This window comes from Urtica dioica, chromosome 11 (genome assembly GCF_054948205.1).
Source record: "Urtica dioica subsp. dioica isolate 48M chromosome 11, U.dioica_male_clone48M_v1_H2, whole genome shotgun sequence".
Lineage (NCBI taxonomy): Eukaryota > Viridiplantae > Streptophyta > Magnoliopsida > Rosales > Urticaceae > Urtica > Urtica dioica.
This window is the reverse complement of record NC_142766.1, coordinates 19,443,041-19,458,765: the sequence shown is the minus strand read 5'-3', so window position 1 is coordinate 19,458,765 and position 15,725 is coordinate 19,443,041. Positions and strand designations below refer to the sequence as shown.

The window sequence follows — 15,725 nt, the reverse complement described above, 5'->3', positions numbered from 1 at the left end:
GGAAAGTGCAATAGTTTATGAAGTTTTGGCTATCAAGCATGACGTGTATGATCTATGATAAGAAAACAACTAATTTGATGCCATTTAGACAAACTCATCCCATACCCTTGAATTTTTTTGAAAATCATAGTCAATTCATACCCAATGAAGAATTTACATGAGGTCCAGGGGGTCACGTGACCCTCTTAAATTTATTATTATTATTATTATTATTATTATATATATTTTGCACATTTTTAATTTTTTTTACAAGTTATCCTAAAAATTTACAAATTAGCTCTAGTTTTTTTCTTTCAAATTAGTCCCTGAATTTTATTTTTCAAATTTGCCCATCCTGGTGAACTTTTCAGGATCGGTCACTGTGCCATACCCATAATCATACTCCCTAAACAATTTTTTTTTAATTATGTTGATAATTACTTTTCCACGGAACAAGAATGATAGTAGTACTACTACCATAAACGTTACGTCACTCCTAATCGTAATTAAGTTGAGGAACAGAGAGAAAGGAAACCGAGAACATAAAAAAGAAAAGAAAAGCCATAATCATGCATTAGTTAAGCTCTCGTAAAGAGAACCTGTCTGAATCAACTTTTGAGGAAACAAGCTAATAATAATTCATACCTTCGTAAGATGTAACTAATTAATAAGTGAAAACTACCTTGTTGTGGAGTGGACATATGCAAATAATATATTGTACGTCCTTTCCACGAATCAAACACCAGATTTCCTACTTGAGTCCCAAGCAAACTAGTAAGGTAGGGCTTTTAAATTAACAGCTAGCAAGATTTTTCACTCCCGAACTCACTTCACCTATCAAACACAGACGTTTTACATTTTATAATAAACCACGACGTACGGTTTCAGTAATACTCCATTTAGTTTCATATAACCCCAAAACCCTATAAAACCCCTTTCTCGTCCCAACACCATTCATCAAATTCAAAACCAATAATAATTGTTAAGTCACTACTAACCCAACCCAAAAAAAAAAAAAAAACCCTAATTATAACATGGCAAAACAAGTCCTATCAATTATCTTCCTCTCCTTCCTATTACTCCTCTCCATCCAAATATCCACCGCCGCAACCCTAGCCGCCACTCCCGCCGAAGCGCCGGCAAAACCCGAGCCACCGGCCAAAAAACCCGACCCAGTCAAGACCCTCCCCGCCGCCGCCACCCCGGCGAAATCTCCGGCGTCAACTCCGGCGACTGATCCGGAATCCCCGTCGGACGTCCCTCTCGTCCAGGCTCCGCCGCACAGAGCCCGAGCCGCCCCGACCAACGTGTCGAAGGTCCTCGAGAAAGCCGGGAGCTACAGCGTGTTCACGCGGCTCCTGAAGAGCACGTCGGTCTCAATCCAGATCGAGAACCAGCTCAACGCCTCGAACAGCCTCACGATCTTCTCGCCGACCAACGGCGCTTTCTCGGCCCTGAAGCCCGGAACCCTAAACGCCCTCTCGGCGGAGCAGAAAGTCCAGCTCGTCCAGTACCACATTCTCCCAGCTTACGTGTCCTTCCAGAACTTCCAAACCCTAAGCAACCCCGTCAGAACTCAGGCCAGCAGCGCCGCCGACTACCCCATGAACGTCACCGTCGAGGGGACGTGGGTCAACATCTCCACCGGAATAGTCAACGCTTCCATCGCCGGTACCATCTACGACGACGGCCAGCTCGCCGTGTACCGCGTCGACAAGGTCTTGCTTCCGCTCGGAGTTTTCGCGCCGAACCGCAAGCAGATTGCTCCGGCGCCGGCGCCGCCGCTGAAGCCGGCGAAGGGTGGTAATGGCTCGGCGTCGGCGTCGGCATCGTCGCTGGAGTCCGAAAGCCCGGTCTCGTCAGAGAGCGACGATGGTCATCATGTTTCGGGGGCTGAGGGCAACTACGCCGCCGTGGATTTGGTCGGATTTTTCGTGGTCGTGGTTGTTTCTGTGTTGGGTCAGTTTTATTGATTTTATTTTTTTCATTTTTTATGACGATGATCGATGTGCGTGCGTGGTGATGGATGATGTGAGGATTGTGGATTTGGAATAACGTACGGAAGTTTGTGTTACTAGGACTTGTGGGTTTTCTATTTCATACTTTCATGTCATGACGTTTTTTGGTTTATTTATTTTTTGTTCTTCATTGTACTCTCTGAATTTGAAATTGAGTCATTGTTGTTTGTATTTGTATTTGCATTTTTTTATTCTTTACTTGAGTGATTGGGATATATCATGAGAGATCTCGGTTTGTTAAGTTAATCCCTTAATTTTGGATGATAAGTATCGATAACGAAAGTCGCTTTATTCATTTTTTTAACATAAACGACGTCAAAGAAGTATTTCCATTTAAATGATAAGAAATCTAATAAAAATGCCCGTCGAATATGTTTAGACTTTAGACATCACTTGACTAACATCGACGAAGTGATAAATATGCTTTCGCTTAGCGATCTACATCTTCAGTTATATGGAAACGTGAAAATTCAGGTCGCTTTTTAAGAAGATAAATTCAAATTGATGAGTTATTTTCTTGATAAAATAAAATTTGAACTATTTTTGAAAAAATGTGAATTATTGGACTATTGACTTAATTGTCCATTTTATAAATTTACATTCTCTCATCTTTTTTTATTTTTTATTTTTTATTATTCTTTTCAATTTCAATGAATTAAAAGGATATCAAAATTCAGGACGGAGACTATATTCTTGAGAAGCTATATATCCAGGGAAATTCAATTCATGATGATATAACTATTTTGACATCGGAAATAATTTGCTTCTCATTGTGACACCGTATATTACTAAATAATTATAGCTAATAATACAAATCGATGTACTATTTCAATTTTTTTTGGACAAACCATCAATTTATAATCTGATAAATCATTGATATCCAGAGTTAGCCAGTTTATTTAGTGTATAGTGAGATATATTGTGTGTCGTTAAAGAAACATAAACGTTTGATTTATTTTGAAAATATGTCATGAAGATGATATCATCAAATAGACTTTAAACAATTATAATATCTCGTAATTAATTTGGTAATCAACTAAAACGTTCTATACTCCCGAATTTTATATAAAGTGAATACAGGAAATAAAAATAATGATACCTATAAGGAACTTATCTGATAAATATAAAATTATTTTATTTTTTGAACCATATTACTTATTTCTAATGATTTCGGAAAATATAATAGGGATTTTGTGAGACGATGGAAAGAATTACAAGAGCTTGGCAATAAGATAATGTATCAACATACGGTTGGATGGAAGGTTAATGTAACAGAGGACTGAAAATCCAAACCCAACTGTTAGGAACTAGTTAATTAGAAAAATGATTTGAAAGCAACATAAGAACTCGGAATCTACATTTCATCTGCTATGAGCACTAAATTGAGTTTCTCTCATATTATTAATGTGGCCATAGCCCATATATCAATGTGGCCATATCTCTCATTATCAGTAATCTCAAATCATTATGTTATGCTTTCGCATTAACACCATCAAGAAAATAAATCATTCATATCTTACATTTCCCAACCATAACAATTCATCACTAAATAGCATCAATCACACGAAAAATAACTATGACGTCTCAACACATTATTTCTTCTCCCAACTAAAAATATGCATGCAAGTGTACTATCAAAATAAAACCCACTCTCTCTTTCTCTCTAATCACTTCCCTATAAAACCTTTCTCTCTAACGCATAACACAATTCATCAAACAATTAAACATATTACAATATCATCACTAAAAACCTCTTATTTTAAACTATCATTTTTTTCAATATACAAAAAATGACTCACCAAGTTCTCATTTCCTCAACCCTAGTTCTCCTCTTCCTCCTTCACTCCACCACCATCTCCGCCGAATCTCCGGCCCAATCCCCGTCAAATCACCCTCCGATCCCCGTCAAATCGCCACCGTCCATCCCGACCCCATCGCAAGCCCCGGAATCTCCGATCACAAAAAAAGCGGCGCCGCCAAACGTGACGGAGATCCTCGAAAAGGCCGGCGGGTTCAGTATCTTCACCCGCCTCCTCCGCGACACCAACGTGGTCAACCAGATCGAGAACCAGCTCAACTCATCCAACGCGTTGACCATCCTAGCCCCACCGGACAGCGGATTCTCCGACCTGAAATCCGGAACCCTAAACTCCCTAACTGCGGAGCAGAAAGTCCAGCTCCTCCAATTCCACATCCTCCCGAATTTCGTGTCCCTCCAAAACTTCGAAACCCTAACGAACCCCGTCCGTACACAGGCCAGCAACACCGAGGATTACCCGCTCAACATCTCCACCGGCGCCGGAAACTCGGTCAACGTCTCAACCGGCGTGGTCAACGCCACTCTCTCCGGGACCGTCTACTCTGATTCCAAGCTCGCCGTGTACCGCGTCGACAGTGTTCTCCTTCCGCTTGCTATCTTCGGCCCCGGTGCCGACTCGCCGTCTCCGTCGCCTTCTCCGGCTCTGGCTCCGGCGCCGGAGGCCGTGCCGGCACTAAAGAAAAAGCCGAAGAAGGAGGCCTCGGCGGTGGCAGCTAAGTCGGGGGCGGCTGATTCGGCGGCTACTCCGGCTAGCTCGGCTAAATTGCCGGCGGCGAAAACAAACTCGTCCACTCCGGCGACGGCGGTTTCTCCGGCGGTGGCGGTGGACGAGTCCGGGGTTGGCCGCTTGGCGCAGGTTGGCTTTGTGGTGATGGCTGCGGTGTTGGGACAGCTTGTCATTTGATTTATTATGCTATCCGACTTGGATTTTTAAAGGTTACACTTTTCTGTTATGATCACAATGGGTGGTCTTGAATAATATGTATTTGGGTTATTTTAGGGCTTACTTGCTATGTCATATTTATATTAATATCTGATTGTTTGTGATCAGGTCTTGTACTGAGTGGATTGAGTTTATATTTCATATTCTTTATTATTTTAATGTGAGAAGATTCTATATAGTTGTATTTGAGTCTATATAACTCGAGATTAATTTCTTCCATATGTTTGTCGCATAGAACTTTAGAGTAATTTATATTTGGTATATGTTTTTCTTTAATGTTTAATGATTGTCACTTTGGTTTCTTGTAGCATCATCTAGTTTGGATAAAAATATTTTGTTGAACACATTCTGCAACTATTTGTTCAAGGCTTCAAATTAATATGGTTCACACCGTTAGACAAGTGAGTGACCGTTTTGTTTAATCTATGTGTATGTATTAATGCAGATAGTTGACCATTGTGTGTATGCGTATGATCGCTGATCGTTTTTCGGGAGAGAGTCGAGCAGAAGAAAGAGATCTCTGAATTAAGGAGAGTTTGGATTGCAAATTCAACCCGGGAAAAACGAGACGGTAGCTTGAGAGAGAGAGAGAGAGAGAGTCTACAAGTTTGAGTTATTATTGGACCTCTATTCGTGATACTGAATTATTTTCTACCACCGGACGTATATCGCTGTCCTAGATTATGTGCTTTATCCTCGCTACCGTTTCTCTGGTCTTTTATTGCTTCACTACTTCTTTTATTTGCTTGTTTAGTTGTTCAACTACTTAACTGTTCTGAAGATCAACCGAACAAACTATCCCGATCACTACCACAAAATAGACTTTTGGAAGCAAAATGGCTTTAAAATAAACAATTCGGCTCTAATTATAAGGGATAAATTGCTTATCGCTTCTAAAAACATCACCAAGACTTAAAATAGCGAAGTTTTTAAGTTGAATCTCTTAGAGACGACATGTTGTTATTCTGTCGCATTTTTAGAAGCGACACGTTGCATCTAATATTTGCAAAATCTAGAGCGGATCAAATATTTTGATTTAACTTTAAAAAGTGACATGTCGCTTTTAAAATTAGATCATATTCATTTTAACCTTTTTCTTTCCCTTTTTGATTCACTTGGCCAAAAAAATGGGATATAAAAAATATCTCTCTCTCTCTGTGGCGACCACACCCCAAGTAAAGCTCCACTGCACCACAGCTCACTCATCTCTCGCGGTATGTCCCTCTCTATGTTGCCCTCTATCCTCTCCCGACCGCACCACCAGCCCCTTGCCACGAGCCCACGACCATATCGCCACGAGCACTACCGGGCGACCCCACCACTCTCACAGCCAGTGACGGATCTAGGTAGGGACCAGGGTGGGCCAATGCCCCCCCTCAATTTTTGAAAATTATATTTTTAACCCCAAATTTTTATATATTTTTTTTATAATTTTACCCCTAAATTTTACTAATAATTATGTTTTTGACCCAAATTTGTAAGTTTTTTTTCAATAATGCCCCTCCTAAAAAATATTTCTCAAATTTGCCCCCCCTCGATTGAAATCCTGGATCCGTCACTGCTCACAGCCCCTACTTTCAAAACGATTGATTAGAAGCGAAGTATCGCTTCTAAAAAGACTCTCCCTAAATGATAGGAAGACATTTAGAAGCAACATATCACTTCTAAGTAGAGATTTGAACAATGAATTGTAACAAAATATTAGAAACAATATGACCCTTTTAAGTTATTTAGAAAGCGGGCATTTAGAAGTAACTTTTATTGCTTCTAATGTTATTTTCAAATGAATTTTTGTAGCAAGTTTCGGACCTTTAGAAGCAAAAAAAAAAAATCACTTCTAAATTAATGCTCGATTTGTTCCAACGAACATACGTGTAGTAATTGTAAACATTTATAAAAAATAAAAATACAAATTAACTAAATTAGCACTATAGCCAAAATCTAGAATCTAGATTTATAATCACTTTTATCTAGTAATAGTTTTGTTAATCAATATAAATTAAAAAAAATATAATTTCACAGTTTATATGATGTTAGGGATGTAAATTTTTCAGACCAGACTCGGACGGGAGATCAGAGTCACGTCCACGATCCTCCTAAGATCAACCCCCAAGCAGGGAAAACCCCAACGAAGAGTGAAACCATATTCAATGTAAAGTGATCAGTTAGTGCACTGATTTTAGATTGAAGCTGAAGGGATTTTTTTTTTCTTTCTAATTTGTGCATATATTCAATAAAATGTAATCAGTTGTACACTGATTTAAGAAACAATTACTAATAAGGAATATAATGAAAAGAAAACTCGAAATAAGGCACAGTCTATACAACTGATCACATATTCCCATCCCAATCATAATAAGCTCTTCCATTAATATCATGCATGCAAAAACAAACAAATCTCACACGTCACTAAACCCACACCATATACACACCTTACATATAATTGCAATGCATCCACATCGTAAAAAGAAATCATATATTACTGCAACCTCAAACTACATATATCCCACACCCAACTTATATAATAATTAAAACTACAACGTCATGATCATAATCATCATTAACTCATAACCTAATCATATATCATTTATCCCATGCATGCATGAATCACAAACCCTCTCTCACACTATATAACCTCACTCCTTCCAAACACCATAAATCCCCCAAACAAACAAATATTGATCAATCCACAAAAAAACAAAGACAAAAAATGGCATTTCATAAACACTCCCCAATAATCTTCTTCTTTTCACTAATCCTAATCAACCACTTCTCAACACTCTCAGCTCAGTCCCCATCCGAAGCTCCGTCTTCCACGGCGCCTCTAGTCCGTTCGCCGCCGTCGTCCCACCGCCGTCCGGGCCCACCAAACGTGACGGAGATCCTCGAAAAAGCGGGCGGGTTCACCGTCTTCGCGCGGCTGCTCCGAAACACGGACGTGATCACGCAGATCGAGAACGACCTCAACGCATCGAACAGCGTCACGATCCTCGCCCCCACCGACGGAGGATTCTCCGGCCTCCGCGCCGGAACCCTAAACGAGCTCACTCCTCGGCAAAAAGCCCAGCTCGTTGACTTCCACATCTTGCCGACTTTTATCTCAATCAGAAACTTCCAGAGCCTCACCAACCCTGTCCGGACCCAGGCCGGGAACCCCCGCGACTTCCCTCTCAACGTCACCGCCGCCGACGGCGGCGGCTCCGGAGTCAACGTCTCCACCGGCGTAGTCAACGCCTCTCTCTCCGGCACCGTCTACGCCGACGATCGCCTCGCTGTCTACCGAGTCGATAACGTCCTTCTCCCGATCAAGATCTTCGCTCCGGAGAAGGCAGTCGCATCTCCGGCTCCGGCGCCGGCGCCGATCGCTCCGGCTAAGAAGACGAAGAAGAAGGAGACCGATGCGAAGGCGACCGACGAACCATCGTCGTCGCCATCGGAGGCATTGTCTCCGGCGGGTAAGACCTCGCCGGCGTCAGCATCGGCGTCGGAAGGAGTGGCGGTATTGGACGCGTCTGGAGTCATTGGGAGTGGTGTTGGAAATAATGGCGTCGTTGTTTACGGATTTGGAGTTGCTTTGATCGTTGCGGTGGTGTTTGGGAAGGTTTAAACTTATTTTGATGCGTTTGGATGGATTCATCGCTTCTGATCATATATCTGTTTGAGTTATTTTTTTAATCAATCTATTTATGTTTTTTGTATGTTGCAAAAAATTGAAGCTGAAATAAATATTATTTTCATTTGTTCAAAGTTGAGAGTTGAGACCGGTAATTATACGTACTTGTAAGTTTTCAAAAGTTATCCCGAAAATAGCACGTAATTATGTTGTATAAAAATAGTTTGTGTCTGACAAAATATCAGTTTATTCTTAGTTAATCATTTTGCACACTCTATTATTATTATTATTATTATTATTATTATTATTATTATTATCAGTTTCATTTTTTTATACAATACTATAAATATATATTTCATAATTATATACTGATACATATTGATTTCATAATTATATACACATATTAAAAATGTGTATACTAATGTTTTATCAATGTTTTATATATGTGTATTAAATACTTGTATACTAAAAATTGTATATTAAAATTATATATATTGTATACTGGAATTGTATACTGACGATATTATTGTCTTTAATATTTAAAAAAACAATATTTTCATATATTTTGAAATTAAAATTATTAAAAATAAAACCTTCAAAAACAAATGTTAGTCTCGTAATTCTCTTATTCTACTTTGTGTTTGGCTAACCAGTTTGGGACATGAGCTCAATTAAATAAATAACTCAAACAGCAATTATTGGCTAACTAGTTTGGGACGAGCTCAATACGTTTCAGAATTGGACCTGAAATGATGCGTAAGCCTGTTTTGTTTGGTGATGGACCTAAAGCCTACTACATAAATTGGGCCCTAACAAAGTAAACGGCGTCTCATGCAACGAAGGAATTATTTCACCTAACTATCTTTTTATATAATTTAATCTTTGATATGACGGTTGAACTATTTTGCTTCCAGATTTCGTCTTTTATTAGTAATGGTTCAAACTCTAAGAGAAGTTCATAGAAACAATAGGCAGACTTCGTGAAATTGAGTTCAAACATTATTTCACCTAACTAGTTCAATATTAATTGTCTCATTTAATAATTTTTTTAAAAACTAATTAAACATTAATTATTTCATTTTATAATAAAAAGTTATTAATCTTTTTTCTTAAAACTAATTAAACAATAACTATATTGTTTTATAATACAAAAAAAATTATTATTAGTATGAACTCGAAGCCCAGCCACCAGCCACATCCCGACGTCCACCTACTGGTCGACAAAACTGCCATTCTCAGCATGGACGAGAATGACTTGGATGACTATCTCCGTGACGGCGGCGGACTCAGCCGTGCACCTCCTTCTCGTTCCTCGGCCGCAGTAGGAAAGTCTTCGCCCCACGTAGCGACACTCTCAAGCTCATACTCTCCATCTTCTCTCGACTCTGGTGGGCAAAACTAACGGGAAATCGAAGGTCCTTGACAAATCCAATGGTGTGTTGTTCATCAAATTCGAGTTCTCAGACTCAATTCGTCGTGTTAAGCTCATCGAAAAAAGCTCGTGGTATTTCAACGACGACGCTCTTCTCCTTGATCCTTGGCCTGACTCAAAGTATTGGAAAGATTGCGCTTTCTCCGCCGTCAACCTCTAGACTTGTGTCTACATCATCCCGCTCCAAGCCCGCACCGAGAAGAATCTCACTAAAATTTCCAGCTCAGGTAGCGACATCGTCGACTTCAAATGGCATAGCTCTTTTTGCTCCGTGCTACAAGATTTCTCTAGGTTAAAATTAAAAATTGACCTCTCAAAACCAATCAGCCCAGGGTGCTATATCCCAGTCGCCGAAAAAAAAGATATGGAATTCTTTCAAGTATGATAAATTACCTAGTTTATGCTTCCGATGTGGATTACTAGGACACGAAAGGTAAGCGCGCACGACGACCTTAAAGCTAAACATGCCTCCAAAAGAATTGGATTTTTTGAGGCTCTGCCAAAAAACTAGTTTTCTTCAATGGAAGGTGAGAGAGAAATCTCGTCAGATACATCTCGGCATCTCTGTTACTGTTTGTCTCTCAGGAGTCTAGCTTTCTTTATTGATTACTTTGTGCTCTTTCTTTGAACAGTATTAGTAAACATGTAGGAGTTTATCTCCGTTGTGAACTTTGTATTCACTTGTCATCAATATCATCAATAATTAATACAATATTTCGTTTTGAAAAAAAAAAAAGAAACTGAATCAAATATTGTAGACCAAATTTGTAAATCATAACTTATTTGTAAAAGATTTTAATCGATTTTGTAGTTATAGCCCAAGTCATCAATGGTTTAATAATTAGGAATCCCGTTTCGTAATTATTATTAGATAGAAGCACTCTTTATTACTTTCATATTCAGCTTAACAAATATATAATAGTGATGCGAGTCGCTGAAGGCGATTGTTCAACTAGTAAAAACCAATCCATTAATTTGCTTGATTTATCACACACCTTTATAAAAAGTAGGATTTTAAGCATAAAAACAACAAATTTCCGTAAAATGGTACAAGCGACCATCCAGAACCGTTACAAACTTAGTTAGCTTATTTACATCTAAACGTAAAAGAAATGATAATTAATTCTAAACTTTACGGTAAATTTCTTGTCACATTACATAGCATGTTTTTTAATTTATTTTATTCGTCTATATGTCAAAATTATGTTCAATGTTCACAGAATAAAAACAAATTATCCAATAAAATCGGATCACAAATTTGTAAATTGATTATGATTACTATTCCTGTGGGGGTAAAAAAGAACATATTATTGGATGCCAGGGCAACATGATTTGATGAACATATTATCTTCGTTTACCAATAATAGAACATGATAGTCTAAGCTTTACACTCTGTCAAATTAAAGCTTGATTTGATTCAAGTTAAATTATTTATCCCAATCAATAGAGAAAATGACATGAATATGTATTTTGAAGATCGGACTTTCATAAATACCAACTAAATTTTGTAATTCCAGGGATAATTATGATTATAATAAATATTTTTTATACTTATTAAAAAAATGTTTACTAAAACTATTCCCTCTCTTTCGAAATATAAACAAAATTCCGTAAACGTAAAAACAAGTCACAATACAACTTGCACAAATAACATCATCAAATGAATCAAACTTTGCCTTCCTCCTCAAGGCAACTGTGCTGTGTTTTGTGATGAGACGAGAGTGCGATCAATAGAAAACAAGAATCTCTTTTTTTGCCTTTCTCTATCTCAAATCTCAATAATAAATATGTGAAAACAAAGCAATCATATCCACTTATAACCCCCTTCTAATTTTATATTCATTCATCATCTTTTGCCCATCCATACCCACAAGCACACAACACAATCCATTTCCCTGCCTTTCCAAGCAAAACTAGTACTCCTTCACATCTTTCCCTTCCCAACAAATTAGTCAGACAATCCAACTAAAACAAATCACAACACCTCACCTAATCAAAAAAAATATAATCAACCACTTAAACTAATCAATAAATTTCCCTCTCCCCTATATAATCCACACACGCACACACACACACACACAAACTAAATCAACAATGCCTCCGAAGCCAACCATGAATATCACCACCATCACAACCCTACTCCTCTTCTTGACGATCACCACTCTCCGCCACGTGGCGGCGCAGAATTCATCCTCCGCCGCGGCTCCGGCGGAATCCCCGGGCCCGTCTCCGCCGCCGGACATATACAAAATCCTGAACAAAGCGGGGCAGTACACGGTGCTGATCCGGCTTCTGAAGAGCACGAAAGTCGGGGAACAGATCAACAGCCAGCTGGCGGGGAGCCCGAACAGCGAGCTGACTTTGTTCGGGCCCAGCGACAACGCGTTCGCGGGCCTGAAAAGCGGGACCCTCAACGGGCTGTCGGACCAGGAAAAAGTCCAGCTCCTCCAATTCCACATCGTCCCGTCGTTCATCTCGATGTCGAATTTCCAGACCGTTAGCAACCCCGTCCAGACCCAGGCCAGCGACACCTACCAGTTCCCGCTCAACGTCACCACCTCCGGCGCGTCTCAGGTCAACATCACCACCGGAATCGTCAACACCACCGTCTCCGGCACCGTCTACTCCGACGGACAGCTGGCGATATACCAGGTGGACTCGGTTCTGCTTCCGCTCGGGATCTTCGCGCCCAGGCCCGACCCTCCCGCTCCCGCCCCGGCCCAGCCATCGTCTGCCAAGAAGAAGAAGAGCTCCGATGATGATGGTGGCTCCGATGGTGATGGTGGCTCCACGGAGTCTGCCGCGGCGGCCGATGGGATCTCGGCGTTTGTTCTGGCGGGAGTTTCTGTTGTGGTTGCGGGGGTTTTCTTGTGACGTACGTAACTGGGTTTTTTGTTTGATTTGGTTTTGTGATTTTTTTTTTTTTTTTTTTGGGATGGATGGATATTCTTGGATTTTGTTTAATTTTTGGTGGATTTTCTGCTTTGCTTTTTTAAGTTTGAGTTTGGTTTTGGAGATTTTTGTTGATCAGTAGCCCCATCTTTTGTTGTGATACATGAAGTGTCTAAATGCTTTCTCTTGGGCTTTACATAATCCGTGGCCGAAGGAAAAAAAAAATATCAAGCCCGCGTTTGAAATGCTGTTAATTTCGCAGAATTTTTTAGGGGAAGTTTAAATGGATGTTTTTACGTGAATGTTATTTTAATTTAGATTGCGATCAAAATTATAGACAAAAATTCATGAGGAAAAATGAAATAATAACTATACAGACACGAATTTCTTACATTAATGTTCGCTCAATAATAAAAATAGTTGAGAATTAGTTCATAAATATTATATTCTATATAATAATTTAAAAATAGTTGATTAAAGAATCTCTTCTTTCTGTTATGCACATAAATTGACCCTTTTAGAATCATAGGTTTTAATGTGTCTTCACTGTTTTTTTTTTCTCCTCGCAATAATCACATTCACATATAATGCTTGATCAATAGCCCCATCTTTTGTTGTGATATATATAGTGTCTAAATGCTTTTCTCGTGGGCTTTACATGATCCGTGGCCGAAGGAAAAAACAAAATATTAAGCCCGTGTTTGAAATGCTGTTAATTTCGCAGAAGTTTTTAGGGGAAGTTTAAATGCATGTTTTTACGTGAATGTTATTTTAATTTAGATTGCGATCAAAATTATAGACAAAAATTCATGAGGAAAAATGAAATAATAACTATACAGACACGAATTTCTTACATTAATGTTCGCTCAATAATAAAAATAGTTGAGAATTAGTTCATAAATATTATATTCTATATAATAATTTAAAAATAGTTGATTAAAGAATCTCTTCTTTCTGTTATGCACATAAATTGACCCTTTTAGAATCATAGGTTTTAATGTGTCTTCACTGTTTTTTTTCTCCTCACAATAATCACATTCACATATAATTTGACATTTATAAGTATTGATTTGACAACGAGCATGAAATTGAACATCTAAGCCCTACCGCTCAAAATATCCCCAAGCATCTAGTTTGCGTGATAGTATCTCTTGTTTATGAGGTATGCTCTTGTACGAGTACATGAGTTCATTCTCCAAAATAGCAATTTATTTTCATTATTTGAAGTTTAAAATTTCTTTGTAATTTGAGCTTAAAATTGTCTAAATATGACCCGCAACTTTGAGTCCGACAATCCTCATTTCCAAGTCGTGATGCAACCAAGTCACGTCACTGGCATGCAAAATGTATATGATATGCTCATCACTTTCTCTATATATCTCTACCAAATTGATCAAAATATGAAGAGGTCAAACCAAATTCCAATGGGACGTTCATCTTTGAGAACACACGCGCGCGCGCACACACACACATATATATAAATATATATCGCGCAAGTCCAAGTCTTTGTTGCGGGAAAAAGTTATTCAACCCTTGAAGAGTTTGGGAATATTGGAGTCTTAATTCGTCTTTAAGCTCTCGTCTACATACTTCACCTCCCAAGATCTCTCATCCGATCTCTTAAGCATCACATTGGATTCCTTGCACCGCACGTGTTCTCTCACGAATTCCTCTAGAACTGATTAAATCCGACACAAACCACAAAACATTAATGTTAATTACTTTTTAGCACATACTTATTTTCACAAAGTAACTCGTGTATTAGGGACTAATATGTTAAATTTAAGAGGAAGGTCGGAATTTAAATGACCTTAGTAATATAATATTAGTTAAAAGGTTTGAGAACTATGAGTGTCGAAAAGCATATATATATATATATATATATATATATATATATATATATATATATATATATTACTTTGAAAGAAAAGGTAATTTTTTTCTTAATTAGCACAAAATTATATCTGATAAATATGTCACCTGAAATTAATTTTACTTATTAGGATCATATCATATGAACTATTTTTAAATGTGACGAATTATGGACTATCATGCTAGGTTTTAAGCCGAAATTCATAGGTAAAAACGGAATCCAATTTGTGTCTCCTTTTAGTGTCCCCATCTAATTAATATAGATAATATTTGGGTTACGCTTCTATAGTTTAAAAGTGAAAAATTATATCGTTTAGTTTAAATACATTTTCTATAACAAAAAAAATGATATTTTACTATAACGCATGGTAGTAGAAATGCGGTTAGACAAGCAATATAAACTTCTTTTTCAAGTACAGTGAGATGCCACCAATATACATTTTTTGTTACGAAATATTCATTATATGTTCAATAATAACATATGTGTATCCATAATTTGTTGTTTTGAAAAAGGCATCTTGGCATACGACATTCTTTGCAAATAAATTGTCGTAGTACTATTTAGTTTAATTTTCTGTTTTTTTTTTTTTTTTCCTTCGTTTACCGCTCTTTCAGTTTAGCGGGTTTATTTAAAGATTGGCGGGGTTCCCTTACCAAAGAAAAAAAAAAAAAAAAAAAAAAAAAAAAAGGTGTGCTGGGTTTCCATTTTGATGTCGTTTTCTAATATGTTTCTTTTTCTACTCTAGCAGCACTGTTTTAATTTTTTTTTATTTTTTTTCTAATCATTGTAGATATTAGTTCCGTTTCTTTAATTTAGGAAACTTACTTCTCCAAAAAAAAAAAACGAAATTAAAAAAATCGCAGCTTTAGATTTAAGCTGCGGGTTAGTAATTATTTGGTATACGGGGTTTTTGGCGCTCATAGTCCTCAAATTCCATGCGAGTGATAGTGGTGTTGTAGTGGAACGAATTCGCCGCAAGAAATAATCCGGCAGAGAGGTGGTCCCAATTGTCTCTTGGTCTACATCGAAAACTCCCTTACCATCCTTTCGTCTCGATTTCAAAATCCCTTGGAAAACCTCGCTTACTTGGTTCTCGACTGTCCAGGGCTTCCGATCGGACTCTACTTCTGTCCCCGAGGTTCTGGGCTTTCGGGTC

General features: G+C 38.3%; 1 protein-coding gene and 3 pseudogenes across 1 annotated transcript; all 4 read left to right on the top strand.

Moving 5' to 3' along the window:
• The first annotated feature begins 789 nt into the window (after window positions 1-789).
• LOC149382071 (fasciclin-like arabinogalactan protein 11 pseudogene) lies at window positions 790-2,242 on the top strand (annotated as a pseudogene).
• A 1,451-nt stretch (window positions 2,243-3,693) lies between these two features.
• LOC149382070 (fasciclin-like arabinogalactan protein 12 pseudogene) lies at window positions 3,694-4,979 on the top strand (annotated as a pseudogene).
• Window positions 4,980-7,426: 2,447 nt separating this feature from the next.
• Window positions 7,427-8,366, top strand: LOC149382069 (fasciclin-like arabinogalactan protein 12 pseudogene; annotated as a pseudogene).
• Window positions 8,367-11,841: 3,475 nt separating this feature from the next.
• On the top strand, window positions 11,842-12,858 carry FLA12 (FASCICLIN-like arabinogalactan-protein 12). The gene has a single exon (XM_089630873.1). The coding sequence runs from the start codon at window positions 11,899-11,901 to the stop codon at window positions 12,676-12,678; it is 780 nt and encodes a 259-aa protein (XP_089486999.1). The 5' UTR covers window positions 11,842-11,898; the 3' UTR covers window positions 12,679-12,858.
• The last annotated feature ends 2,867 nt before the right edge of the window (window positions 12,859-15,725 follow it).

What these genes read in the sequence shown, in the direction of transcription:
- FLA12 (XM_089630873.1), top strand. Translation starts at nt 11,899, where the DNA reads ATGCCTCCGAAGCCAACCATGAATATCACCACCATCACAACCCTACTC.